Source organism: Poecilia formosa, unplaced genomic scaffold (assembly GCF_000485575.1).
Source record: "Poecilia formosa unplaced genomic scaffold, Poecilia_formosa-5.1.2 Scaffold156, whole genome shotgun sequence".
Taxonomy (NCBI): Eukaryota; Metazoa; Chordata; class Actinopteri; order Cyprinodontiformes; family Poeciliidae; genus Poecilia; species Poecilia formosa.
In genome coordinates this window covers 1,092,887-1,106,708 of record NW_006800095.1, presented here as the reverse complement: position 1 = coordinate 1,106,708, position 13,822 = coordinate 1,092,887, and the positions used below count along the sequence as shown (strand labels likewise).

At 38.9% G+C, this 13,822-nt stretch overlaps 1 protein-coding gene across 1 annotated transcript in view; it reads left to right on the top strand.

The window, feature by feature from the left end:
- LOC103146345 (collagen alpha-1(XI) chain-like) overlaps nt 1-13,822 on the top strand; it is a 92,929-nt gene that overhangs the window by 27,469 nt on the left and 51,638 nt on the right. Inside the window, exons 5-12 of the mRNA XM_007564213.2 lie at nt 694-822; nt 3,445-3,534; nt 4,142-4,240; nt 4,532-4,837; nt 7,019-7,084; nt 10,208-10,249; nt 10,641-10,703; nt 13,510-13,584. Of these exons, the coding sequence (XP_007564275.1) occupies nt 694-822; nt 3,445-3,534; nt 4,142-4,240; nt 4,532-4,837; nt 7,019-7,084; nt 10,208-10,249; nt 10,641-10,703; nt 13,510-13,584 (870 nt within the window). The remainder of the gene's footprint in view (nt 1-693; nt 823-3,444; nt 3,535-4,141; nt 4,241-4,531; nt 4,838-7,018; nt 7,085-10,207; nt 10,250-10,640; nt 10,704-13,509; nt 13,585-13,822) is intronic.

Below are 13,822 nucleotides of genomic sequence, written 5' to 3'. Positions count from 1 at the left end.
CAGAAATGTGCAGTTCTAGGCACAGCCAAGATACTGCGCAGAACCCTCAAGCTCCCAGGCCTCTGGTAGAGGACCCGAGCTCAGAGGATGAAAGAGACCACCCGTGGAGGGTGAGAGGGGAATTTTTTTTTTTATTTTTTTATTTCAAAGCATATTCTAGGACATACTGTACCATCCAAAATAAGAAAAAGGAAAATAGGAAAATAGTCGGATGTGTGGTTCTACAATCTTTAATGGTAATAGGAATGGTAACTCCAGCATTCCTATTATTATCATGGATATTCATTCAGTACCGACAAGTTTATCCATGTATGAACTCGGTTTAAAACAATGTTAGAACTGCGTTTGGAGTGGAAATAAAATCTTTTGGTGTTTTGTTTCTTAGCTTGTCAGGTTTTTCGCTCATTTTTACCTCTAACTTGATTCTCGTGCTGACGTGGTTAAAGCTCAGAGCTCCATATTGAAGACATTTTCCAAACCAAACCAAGCTGGGGAAAAAAATCACATTTCTGAGAAGAAAATTAAATAAATGACACCACAGATCATCTCACAGCCTCGTGGTGGATATTGGCTGTAAATTAACCAACAGACTCTTTGCTTATCTTTGCAGCCACAGAGGATAAATAATAACCTTTATGAGGGATTTTTTTACGTGCCTCCACTGACTCACCTTTCCTTTTTTTTTTTTCCCAGGGCGACATTCAGCAGCTGTTGATATTGTCAGATCCCAGAGCCGCCTATGACTACTGTGAACACTACAGCCCTGACTGTGGAGCACCCAGCCACCATGACACCCCACAGGCCCAGGAACCAGAGGAAGAGGTCAGCGTCTGTGGTTTGATTTGTTAAAATATGGATCAGAATCATATCAGGATCCTATAGGAAGACGATGTCAGGAAGAAGTGTGGCAGTTGGGAGTTGTAGGCAGGATAATGTTTCATTCTCTCACATGGCATGGACAGAAAAGACCACAGTTCACTGATCATCCCATGAATTTTAAAACTGTTCTAATTGTTTGTTTGTTTGTTTTTTTGTTTGTTTTTTTGAGGGGGTGGGGGGATTTTGCAGATGATTGGAAAGAAACAAACTTAAACTAGATGCCGTTTCAACCATTTGCACGTGTTTCCTTCAATTTGTGGCATGTCAAAAATCCTGCAGCTCTAGACAGAAAACTTGGGAAAAGCTTGAGGGAAACTGTCAAATCTGTCTTTTTCTCCAGTCTGTGTTTTATTGGTGGAAAAACAATGACATATCGAAATACATGCCTGGGTTTGAAATGAAAGTTTTATTTGGTACTGTCTCCAAAACATCCCTCAGAGTCTTTTAGGCAGATTTGTGTAAAGGCTTCAGTTTCTTTTCATCTTTACGCTCTGTGCTCTTTTACAGTTTTATCTTATGGTTGATATTTTCCTTCAGTTTTGCATTAAATAACTGATGAACTCATTTTGGAAACTTGTTATTTTTTCCTGTCTCCAAGTCTTAGCCCACTTTGGAGTGGCCCCGAGATTTATATCACTAACGAGTTCAGCAGGCTCTGCCCAGACTCACAGGGAAATTTAAGCTTTTCCTTCCCCGACTACTTCCAATACCTGGAAAAGCAGACTTTTGGTTCAAAACAAAAAAGAAGAGAAGCCTGTTCTTTATTCAAAACTATTGGCAGAATAGAGGGTACCAGCGCTGGAAAATATTGCTTCATCATCAAGTTACTTTTCTGAGCCAACATAAGGAGGTTGTCAATTCCAAATAGACAGCAGGGAGCAGTTTGGCTTCAAGGACATTGTAAATCTGGTTTATTTATTGGCGTATTCTCTACAGTTAAGACAGGAATGTTCTTCCTACATTCCAGCTCAGTTTGTTAAACTTGCTGACTCTCAATAAGCTAAAAAAACAAATTCCACAATGTAGTTTTTTGCAATGAAAGAGCCTGAAGCAATTCAAAGTAATTGTGGAAAAAAGAAACTTCTTTTGAAGATGTTTGATCTCGTGAAGCTTGCTGACTTGCATCACCATGCAGTATCAGCTGTTGGGCCAAAGGAGGAAGAGAAAGTTAGAGCCACCTTTCTATGAGAAAACGCATCTATTTATGATTTTCAATCCGCCCTATAGTGAATCCACTCAGCTTAGTCCAAGCACTTCAACACCATAAATAAATACTCTTTGTTTCCCTCTGAGCCTGTCTGGATGCTAAGGCCAGGACTTCTTTTATGTGACCTTTCCACCTCCAGACCGCACAACTGAGGCCAACGTTGGAACTTGTATTATTTTTATGAGCTTAGCAGCTGCCTAGAGACTAATATTTATCCCTTTGCTGATTGGGTATTGCATATCAGGGGCTGCTCTGTTATTATGATCTACCTTGCCTCTGTTTGGATAATGCTAAGACAATAAACCTCTCTTCACAAAGGACCGAGGAAGATGTTTTACATCATTACGTGTTGGTCCTCTGTGCTTCTGGCAGAGCTAGTCGGACTAGTGGGTGTTTGCTAAAACAACAACTCAGATATGTGTCTATGTGTGTCTATGTATTTTTGAGGTAGAGGCACTTAAATCAGTGTAGCGAAGGAAACACACTGGACATGCCATGCTGAAGACTGCAGAGGCTAAAAGGGTCCTGGACTCCAGTCATTAGTTTGTTTTTCATCAAAAGGTTAACAAAAACAAAAATTACAACAGTATGTGTCTTTTGAAAGAAGTCAAAAGTACAAAAAGAACGGTCCCTAAATTCAGAATTTGAAAGTTGTCGTACTTAATTGCATTTTTTCCCTCAGTAATGACTAACTGTCGTCTCAAATGCTGCCTTTGCAGCAGGAAGGTCTTAGGTCCAATTTTCAAACTAGGCTTTTCTGCATGGAGGTGAAATCACTGTGCAGGTTCTCTAAGGGTACATTATCTTCTTCCTATTTAAAAGCTTTCCTGTTCATTTCTGAGCAGCTCCACGCTTTATATTGATATTTTCATGGATTTATTATTTTTCACTGAATTAATATTACACAGTGAGCCTTTTATTACATCTTCATTTTTTATTGCTCTAACTATAAAAATAGCTATGACTCCATGTATTAGTACTTCAATAAATATGATGTACAGTTCAAGTCTTTTAAAGAGCCATTAATGACAATTACAAGTGTTTTTTGTGGACAACATTAAGCAGCAACAGCAGAAAATTGTTGCAGGCTTTGTTTGAGCTCTTTTTCATGACCTAAAGATCAGAATGAGTTGGAAAATTGGGAAACACACTCATGCATACAGAAAACAGATATTTTTTTGGTTATTTTTTTATATCGTTTTAAAATTTGGCCCCTTGTTCTTTAATTGGCATGATGACAGAGTATATATTTACTTTATCTTGTTTAAACATGAGGACCAGACTGCTTAGAAAACAGAATCTTATGCATATTATGGTTTTTGCTTACATGCTGTAACATCATATCTTGGTTCTTACAGTACCCAGTCTACGACTACGGTGAATTTTATGACTACGGTGAAGGGGAGGTAACCACTGACGCTCCGCCTACATCAAGAGCAAAGGCTGAGGTAAATCCTGATTATTGTAGTCATGATTACCCAGCCAGCATGCCTAGGTGGGACCCATGTGGGGGAAAGGAGGGCTGATATATGGGTCCCATATGGGTTTGTCCGCGGGTTCCACGATGGCCCCACATGGGTTTGCCCATGTAGGGCCACAGCCCACATGGGCGCTACATGGGCCCTAAATGGACAAACCCATGTGGGCCACCACCACCATATAGGGCCCATGCAAGGCCCATGTGGGCTCTGGCCCTACATGGGCAAACCCATGTGGGGCCATCGTGGAACCCGCAGACAAACCCATATGGGACCCATATAGCCATATAGTCTGCCCTCCTTTTCCCCACATGGGGCCTGCTGGCAGGGTAGTTGTTTAGTTCTTAGTATTTTTGATCATTTAAATTTTTCACTGGGTTCCTTTTGGTTTCTAACTATTGATTGCATAGTTTATTGTATTTTGGGGTCGTTGTTTTTCTTCTGCATGCCACCCTAAACATCGCTGTAAAAAATAATATGCTTAAAGTTGCTCCTTTTTACCTGGCGGGAAGGGATATTCTGTAACCTTTTGAGCAGCTATTTCCCTCACCTTTGACTTTATTTTTTCTTCTTTTAGACAAACGCTGGTGGAGAATATTCCACTAACGAGTATGACTACACCGTGGTGGAAGGGAGTCAGCCTGATCCTCCGACAGAGACTTCCAGACAAAGCCAGGTGACTCTACTACTTTATTTTTCTTTGACTTGCTTCAGAGTTATCCATTTAACAAACATGTCATTATTCATAAAGTGGGGTTGGGACCCATGTGATATCGAGAGGGAATCTACAAGTACTCTACAGAAATAAAACCGAAGTGACTGCAGAAAGCAACTTTTGTCTGAAATAATGAAGCTGTTTGACTCGTTCATTACTGGTGTTTCCTTACTGTGGCACCCAGTAAACCTGCAAAAAATATTTACTTTTTGCACTAACAAATCCTCCATGCCTCCCTGCCTCTGATCCCAGACTTACGATGCCGAAATAGAGGAGGATTATGTCACCGGTGTGGATGAGGTCGGAGTGGACCCCACTGTTGCTGTGGAAAGTTCTGATCCAGTGGACCCACCAGTGAAGGCGCAACCTGAAACGGATGTGAAAGAGTTTAAGGAATACGACATGAAGGAATATGATACCAAAGAGTTTGTGGAGAAACCCTACGACTACGGCACTTATGTGGATTACGGCGATTATGGTACCACCAATGCAAAGCCGACCCCCGAAGTGTACGAGGATGAGATCGGTCCCGGTGTTCCAGCGGAGACAGATTTCAGCGTAAGTGGTTTACGATTAACAACCTGACTTAATATGGAAAAAGCCAGAAGTGTTTGTACAAATGTGCTGATGATGTGAATTGCGTCTAGTTTCTGATCCCCTGTTTTTGTAAAAATGTGACCTTGTAATATCTATATATAGGCAACTGAGTCATGTGAATCAGAATATTCTGATCAGATTCAGCTCTATCCAAATAAATTGGCAGTCCGAATCAGAATTGGTTTATGCTGCTTGATAATTTGTGCAGCGTGGATAGAAGCACTTGTTCTGATTTCAACATTCCTATTGTGGCAACCTGACCTGACTGTGCATGTGTGTTCCATATTCGGGTAGCAAAACTGGTCTGTTGGTTTCTCCTCCTGTAATAGGAAGACCAGCAGAAAACTGCTTAGCCTGCAGCTTAATTAGGGAGTTCAGCTACATCTCAACTGTTATTAGAACATGGCGCCGGTCCGTTCTTGGCGCTCAGAAGACACAGAACAAAAAAAAAAAAACATTTGTTTGTTTTTATGTTCAGCACAGACAGTGACACAACTTCTGTGTGTTTTAGTTTTTTTTGTTTTTTTTTACAACACTTGGCAAGTCAGTGCTTCTATTCCAGTGCATGTTTAATTAATTCATTTTGTGCCTGTATAACTGATGCATTCAGATTATTTACTTTAAATAGGCTTCAGTCGGAATATTTTTCACATGTAAACAAAGCTGTTGATTTTGGTTTTCCATAAAGTCAGAAAAAAAGAACAAAAAACAATAATATTGTACACACCAAGGTTGTGTGAACAATCATTTGTGAAATTAAACCATCCGTCAGAGCAGAATCGGCGACAGATATGTGTGGTTATGTGTTTGGTTGTTTTTTTTATCAGTTTGATTAAAATATTGATCAACAGGACCTGCATAAATCTGACAAAAATAAGGCTTTATAGTCTGTGCATGTTGTGGTGCTGGAGTATATAGAGGCTAAATGCGACTATCATGGGTTTAGTTTCTGAGGGTGTGACCTTTTCTGCATGTCAGTCTGTCGGCAAAGGCCACTAGTGACGTACAATATTGAAAAAAAAAGAAATGAAATAACTAAAACTAAAATGGAGTTCACATACCTGCTTCTAAAAGTCTGGCTTCCTCTCGCTTTTACAGCCTGTGTGACTCATATTCATAAAAATTCAGTTTCATATTTCATGCCTACGTTTCCTTTGAATTTATTCTTAGAAACCTAGCTAATACTGACAGCTTCAAGTCTTAAGAAAGTCAGTCACACCTAAAAGTGATGTTCTTATAGTCTGGTAGAGCTTAGTATGGTGTGTTCACTGACTGGAGAGAGATCACAAGTTTAGACTAACAATTGGTCAGTCTTGGTCACCAACAGATGTTCTATTAACTTGTTAGGTGCAGCTTCTGTTATTTGTCATTTTCAGTGATTTAAGCTCAGCATTTTACACCCACAAGTCAGAAGTTCAAATATACTTAAGCTTCTACAAATACAGACCTTGTCTTTTCCAGATAAACACCTGTCAGCAATTAGCATGCTCTTTGTAACCTCTCCACAAAGAGGCCTCTGTTGTTTATCAGACTCATGTCTTTCCCTGGATACTCTAGCGCTAATCTGTGTGCTTTATCTAATGATACAGTTCTTGGCAGTTGTTAGGTTTTTCTTTGTCTCCACCAAAGCTGCATTTTGCATTCTGTGAAAAGCTGCTGAGCTGGTGTTTATTCTTTCAGTCACTGAAGATCCAAATTAGCAGAATCAGGAAGTGACATGGTCTTTATCTGAGCTTTGAGCTGGGATCCTTCAGCTTGGGACACATTTAAATTGTTTTCTTTGTCCACAGTTGTGCTCTGACTGTGTTAAGGTTTGGGCTCAGAACTGTGGTCCCTTCATGAATTATTTTTCTTCTGAAGTCTTTGTATGTGTGGTGTGATGTAGCAACTCCTATATTAGTGCACAGTTGGAGTCCTTCTTCTTTTATACACTTTTTTTTTGAAAATACAGAATATATAGATGCCAATAAAGAGACGTATCAAGTTTCTCCAGAATTAAGGAACTTAAATTCATTTTTTAAATAGGGAAAAAAAATATCTGTGCTGCTTTTTAAACTCCATTAAACACAGTTTTTTTTTGCTGTAAATGTAATTGTGTTATTATGGCTTTAAGGATTCATATTACTTGTTCTACATCTTCAGGTGAGTGGGGGACACAATTACTTGGGACAAAAAGGAGAGAAGGGTGAACCTGCAGTCATTGAACCTGTAAGTATATCTCAAATGTTTCTTCATGCTTTTGTTCAAGTTTGTGACGTCTACGTTCAAAAAATGGAAGTTGGAAATGATTTGTGTTTATAATCGCTCCGATTTAAATGACGTGAAACAAGCTGTCCTTGTTGCAGATGGAAACCTCCTTCGAATCTGCTCATGCCCATTAGTCCATGTCTGACTGCCTTACCTGGAGCATTCACTAGAATAAAGTCATTACAATTAGTTCAGCCAAGGCCAAATTTAGAACATTTTAGCCTGCATTTTCCCAAATTTGCACAATCTGTCCAATACACATTTAGTCAGCATGACTCAAACAGCTGTTAAAAAATTGGTGAGCATTCCAAAACCTGGATATGATTGGGCAGGTGAATCCACCTGGACTTTATCTGTTAGGAATGCATTTCATGCAAAAATGTCAAAAAAAATATATATATATATATATTAAAAAAATAGTTCAGTTTGTGTGAATGAGCATCATTCACACAACCTTTTCACAAAAGGTTTTTAAGGCAGGTCTTTGACATTGTCTGGGGTTCTCTGAGGAAGCCATGAAAGCATGAATGAGGCAAAAGTGTGGTTAAGTGAGGCATCAGCAGTGCCACAATGATCAGCATGTTTTATGTTATGCTGATTGTGCAACTCTAGGTTCTAATGTAGCAATAAAAAACTGTCAGTGAGACCAGCTGATGAAAACTCACTGGGATGTGCTGCTTTTGCTGCTCAGTCCTCACTATTAACACACATCGGACGAGTCGCTCTGAAGTCGAAGACAACACTGAAGCTAAGCCATAAGTTAGTTGTGGTGGAATGCCTCTGCTGTGGTTTTGTTCATAATTACAAAATGCTGGCGGCTTTTTCTGATATATTTCACCCTGGGAGTTTTATGAGTGTAGAACTATGAAAATAATGTGCAATGAGGGAGCGCTTCTCCAAGACCATTTTAACTTTTAGTATGTATTTATTTTGTATTAATGTGTGCTTTTGACTGTGCAATAATAGTTTACAGATCAGAGCAAAGAGCAAGAGCCACATCTAATCTGCATCGATGGGAGGCAGAAAAAAATGGGCTATCCAACAGACATCTTTGTGTTTATTAGATATAAGTGTTTTGTGTAAGAGCTTTAACTACAAGTGATGGACTGAATGGATAAAAGCTTTATGAAGCCTGCTCAAGATTAAACATGCTCCATGATATGCTGATGTTGTATTATAATGAAGTCTGAGCTAATACCTAAAACCAGTAATGTGGTGTAGACTGCTGCCACACACAGCAGTTGGTTTCCATGGAGACTAAATGCAGACTGGTGGATAGATAATGCTGAAAAAAAAATCAGTCAATCAAACTTATTTGTATAGCAAATTTCAACAGCAAGGCGGTTCAAAGTGCTTTACATAACAAAACCACAAAATCGCAAAGTTATAGAGAAAGCACCATACAGTCAACATTTGAACAAACATTACATTTTGATGTAATCGCCATAATCACACAAATCAAAAATGTTGATCAATGTTTCATTTATTACAGTTGAAAAGCAACTCTAAATAGGTGGGCTTTTACGCTTGATTGGAAATGTTTCGGCAATTTTTCAGTTCTCTGGAAGTTTGTTCTGGAATTGTGGAAACAAAGGCTTTCATTGCCTTGTTAGATAAAATAACCCCAGATATTATACATAAGAACTAATTTTACAATTTGGAGTATTGATGTAGGTCTCTAATTAATATGATTTTGTTACACTAATTACATTTATGACTATTATTCTTCTCAATTTGTATATTATTGAGATTTATTTATGTATTTTTATTTATTTCATTTCTTTTGGAATTGTTACAAAGTCAAAAATAATTTTAGGTTTTCCACAAGGTAAACACACTTGACAATTAACTTCTGGGTAAATTTCTATCTTCAATGTTCAATACTTAGCTAGTCCATCCCAAATAAATACAAAGCCGATAACATCTAATAAAGTCTGACAATAACACTTAGCAGTTTAGTGTTGCTGTGCATCCACAGTTCTGTGTCTGATTTCTGTTCTTTTTTTAAGCTTTGTTTTTTTTTTGTTTTTTTTTTGTAGCAAGCGTTACTAAAAAGATAATGTCGACCCTTACCTAAATCCTGACATTTTCCAAAAGGATTCCAACATTTCCAGACCCCACAGGTCTCATTACACATTAAGAGGATTTAACAGAAAAATGTTGCACTTTTCATTAAGCCTTCCTGTTTATTGCAGAAAAGTCTATTTAAAAGTAACCACTTGAATGAAAAGCTGAACTGCCTCCACGGTAAACATGTTTATTTTAAATAGCTTGTTACTCCTATTTTGCTTCCTTTAACTTAATTTTAAGCACATCATTGATGGTGAAAGAGGGGAAGTTTAAATATTGCCTCACTAACAGATTCCATAGCAGTTACGCCACCTGTCTGCTATTAGGTACGGAACATTTGCTGAGCTGAATTTGATCACATCTTGAGTTTAACACATTTGTAGTCATAGGTCAGGGCTAGACAGGTTTGAAATTGGTTGCAGATTCATGTCACTAATTTAAATCACAAGAAAATGTCCTTTAAACAATCAACTTTGTACACATACTGAAAAACTGAGCTGAAACTGTATTGATGCTTTAGGAAAATACGGTTGACACAAAGCTAATTTTTTATTGAAGGAGAGATGCCAAAAGTTCAAGTATGTGGGATTTAAATCGTCTCAACGATGTATAAGGCTATAAAAGGAAATCAGATCCTCGACAGATTTTTCTCAGGAATATAAAGCTTTTCGTACTTAGCTTAAACACCTTTTGAATTCAGTTAATCATCATCTGAATGTGTTACTTCTATCAATCATTCTCAATAGTGAGACGTAACAAAAACGTACAAATCCCCAAGACGGACTTGAGATGGTTTTGCATTGGCTGTGATAGCGGTTGTACCACTTTTTGTTTAAACCAATAAATCAGATAGCTTCAGTTTTTGTTACCGTCCAGAGGCTTTAGCAAATAAACTCTTTAGCCTTAAGCCAAAAGAACGCAAAGTTCCTGTGCCCCTTACTCTTAATTGTCTCTTGATTTACTGGCTGCCATTAATGCTACTGTATTCCCTCCTTCTTTTTCTTCGTTTTGCAGGGGATGCTTTTAGAAGGACCCCAAGGAGCCCCTGGCCCAGCAGTGAGTATCACATTCTCCCACACTCCTGTCTGCCTTTCACAGATGGAGAACAGCTAAAGAGGGAAAAATGTTTTTATGGAAAGAACGTCAGCACGGATTGTCAGCAGAGCTTGAGTTGAGACAAACTGTCAAAATGTGTATTTGCGCATGAAAGTGTGTATGTCTGTGAGTCTGTGCATGTTGGGGAAAGACGAGAGGTGGAGGGGTTCGAGGTGAGGTGGGGGGGAGGGGGCTTACTTTTTTTTTGAGGTTTATTTCTTTCAAAATGATGGCTTTGCCTCTGTCTCTGTTGGCCTCTGCATGTGGCGCTTTGGTGGGCTGACTGCGTTGGAAATGCTGGTTAGCCGTGGTTTTGGGGTAATATGCTAAATGTATTCACGTCTGCTTTCAGGGTGTTCCTGGTAACCCAGGATTGCAAGGACCCCCAGGTACTCCAGGAGATCCTGGTGAGAGGGTGAGTGAGTGCTGGACTACATTTTACAGTTTACTGCAGCTGAGTCACAGCTGCAATAAACTGTATATCAATTTAAACTTTACACCATCTCTTTATTGTGGTGTAAAGTAAATGTCTATGTTTTGAAATTATATTAAAAGTCAGTAGAAGCAAGCAGTCCGGTTTCCAAATTAGCTTTGATGGAGAGTGGAAATATTTGAACGCAAATCTTTAATCATTTGTGGACTTCAAGAGTGCCTTTCCATTCTTCTGAAAGACTCTCGAAGCTTTAATCGCAAATTAAATTAAAAGTGTACTTTTGTCTGAAAGGATGTTCAGGTTTTGGCCCAGATGAGACACTTTTGATGTCGTCTCTGGTTGAGGATTGGATTAACACGAGTAATGTCGCACCTGTAACCAATATCCTGCTGCAGTCCAAGTCTGATACCTTGAAAGGGCTTCAGAATACAATTCCCCTCCCCCTCCATGGTGGTTATCCATGTTGCTTGCATAGGAATCTTTTTCTGCCTCACTTTTTCCTTCCACTAAGCTTTCCTTGAAAAAATATTTTGATGGGTCACCCTGTGAACAGCCAGGTTGTTCAGTAATAGCATTTTGTCGTTTACTGCACTTGAGAAGCGCATCAATGACTGCCTGCTCAACAACTGTCAAGTCTGCAGTCTTCAGGCAGTAACACTTTTGTGTTGTCAGTACTTTTTCGTTTTACTTAAAATTGTAATTTGCAGGCTGAAATATGTTTCAGTTTTTCATGAAATTTCTGAATTAAATTAACTGCTGTTCTGTGAAGAAAATTCTGACAAACTACAAAAACGACTTGGAAAAAAAATACTGCAGTTTGGTATGCAATCAGTTTATGGAAAGTTTGGGGGGGAAAATCAACTGTGCTGCTGGTCAGTGGGATTGCTGAAGAAGTTTTCTTTGAAATTTGCAGAATTCCTGAAATTACTTTTTTTTTTCATCTCTATTTAAATCTAATCATATCTTTGGTTTACATGATGATACAAAGGATAATCTTGCTTCATCCAAAACTGCCAACTATTTTCTTTCTGAAAGGAAACTTGGGGAACAAATAGACCATTTGCTAGTTTATTCAACTGCTTTCACGAGTACAAAAGTTTTATTGTTTCACTGAGTCAGGGTGATAAAAAAAAAAAAAAAATTCTGTTCATCCAGAAAGTCTGTCCTCCCTCTTCTATTTCCTCTCATGGGACGAAATCGCTGCGGACTGACAGGGACATTAGAGCTGAGTGGTTTCTGTGCTCTGCGGTTTTCCTTTACGCAGTTTCTGCATGCCGCCCTCGCTCCCCAAAGCACTCAGAAACCCCATCCCTTCCAGCCGTCATTAACGCTAGAAGCCGCTATGCTCATGGTCGCAACTGTGGATGGGGAAAATTCACAGACACTGGGAAAAAAAAGCGAATGGAAACACATGGTATCAATCAGAGCCAAGATGAGATTGCAGCACAAGAGAGACTGCTAAGTAGATTGTTGTTTCTCTCAAAGTATTAGGCCCTGCCTTAAGTCTTCAATTAATTTCTGATGTTTGTGTACGTCTTTACTCAAACTCTTGATGTTGTAATTCATTATAAAAGTCCTTTTTTTGCAGCAGTTTAAAATTTTTTTTATTCTTTTATGTTTATCCTTCCTTTCTAAAAATCTAAACTTCTGTATTGATATCCATATCATTAGTTAGCGACCTTCTGGGAGTGCCTCAAGTAGCTAACCTCAGACAACATGTTACTTTTAAAATAATGTGGCAACCACTGACTTTATATGAAAGACAGATGTGGCATGCTGATGTCACCCTTTAGTGTGAAGAGGATTGTTTTGAAACCCTAAACTCAGCGTTTGGGTGCCATCTTCGCGCTCCGGAGTTCTCGCATCCCAAAGTGATGAGTGCCGCTAACTGAGCCATTCTGGGATGTGGCGTGAATGTACAGGAGCTGTCACTGAAGAGAATGAAACATTTGTTTCATTTTGCATCGAGCTATAAAGAGACTGTTGTCAGAGCTCTAAACATTTTTGTTTCTGTGGGAATAGATTCACTTTTGGAGCCAGTGCCAAGTGATCATACAGTAAGTTGCTGCCAGCATAGCCCCACCATTGTTACCGAGTTTTTATTTTTTTAAGGTTTATTGAGACAAACTTATTAACCCAGTTTTCTCATGCAGGCAACATTCTTTCTTTAGATGATTAAAAATGTATTATTTTTTAACTAAACACTAAACAGAACAATAAAATGAACTTCCCATTAAGGCTAATGTTTGCATCATCCACCAAAACCTTGAGGCATACTGTTATTGAAAATAGTAACATTAATGTTGATTTTGATTTGACTTTAGCAGATGTGGGTCCTCAGGACAGCGAAAGTCCTTCCAAGGCGACAAATAAATTACTGGAACACAGAGTTTGAAATCCTGATATCTGAAAAAAGACAGCCTTCTAAATTTTACATCCAATCACTCCTTTACCAATGCAATGGTGCAGAAACTGGTGTTGCAATGGCAAATATAATTTGATATATTGCGGGAAGATCTGGTAAACAAGGTGTACCTGATAAAGTTGCTGGTGGGTTCACGGGGACGAGTGAGAGCACAGTTAACTGGCCTAACGAATAATTACCATACACTGCTCAGTTGCACAGCACTACCAACACAGACTTTAACTTTAAACCGATTTTTAATATCGCACTCTTTTGCATAGCCATGAATATGATTTCATGCTTCCATGATATCGTGTCCCGTTTGAGATGTTCTGTCTTTGCCTTTTTAGAAATGTCTGATTTTCTCCCGTTTTCACTGTGCAGGGTCCTCCTGGCCGTCCTGGTATTCCAGGTTCAGACGGTGTCCCTGGCCCTCCAGGTACCGTTCTGATGCTACCAGTAAGTCCTGCTGCTTTCTATGTACTTTTAAGTTGTATTTTTTTTTTTTGTCCTTTTTCTCACATATTGCTTGAGTCTAATTGTAGTCAATAACCCATGAACTCACCTCAGCGGGTAAATTTACCATGTTGCAGAAACAGTAGGCCAGCGATGGCAGCCTGTTTTCTTTAGGTAACAAATCATCGGCCTTGTAAATGTCAGCCAGTTCAATGGAGTGGAACCAGCGACTGAGGTTTTC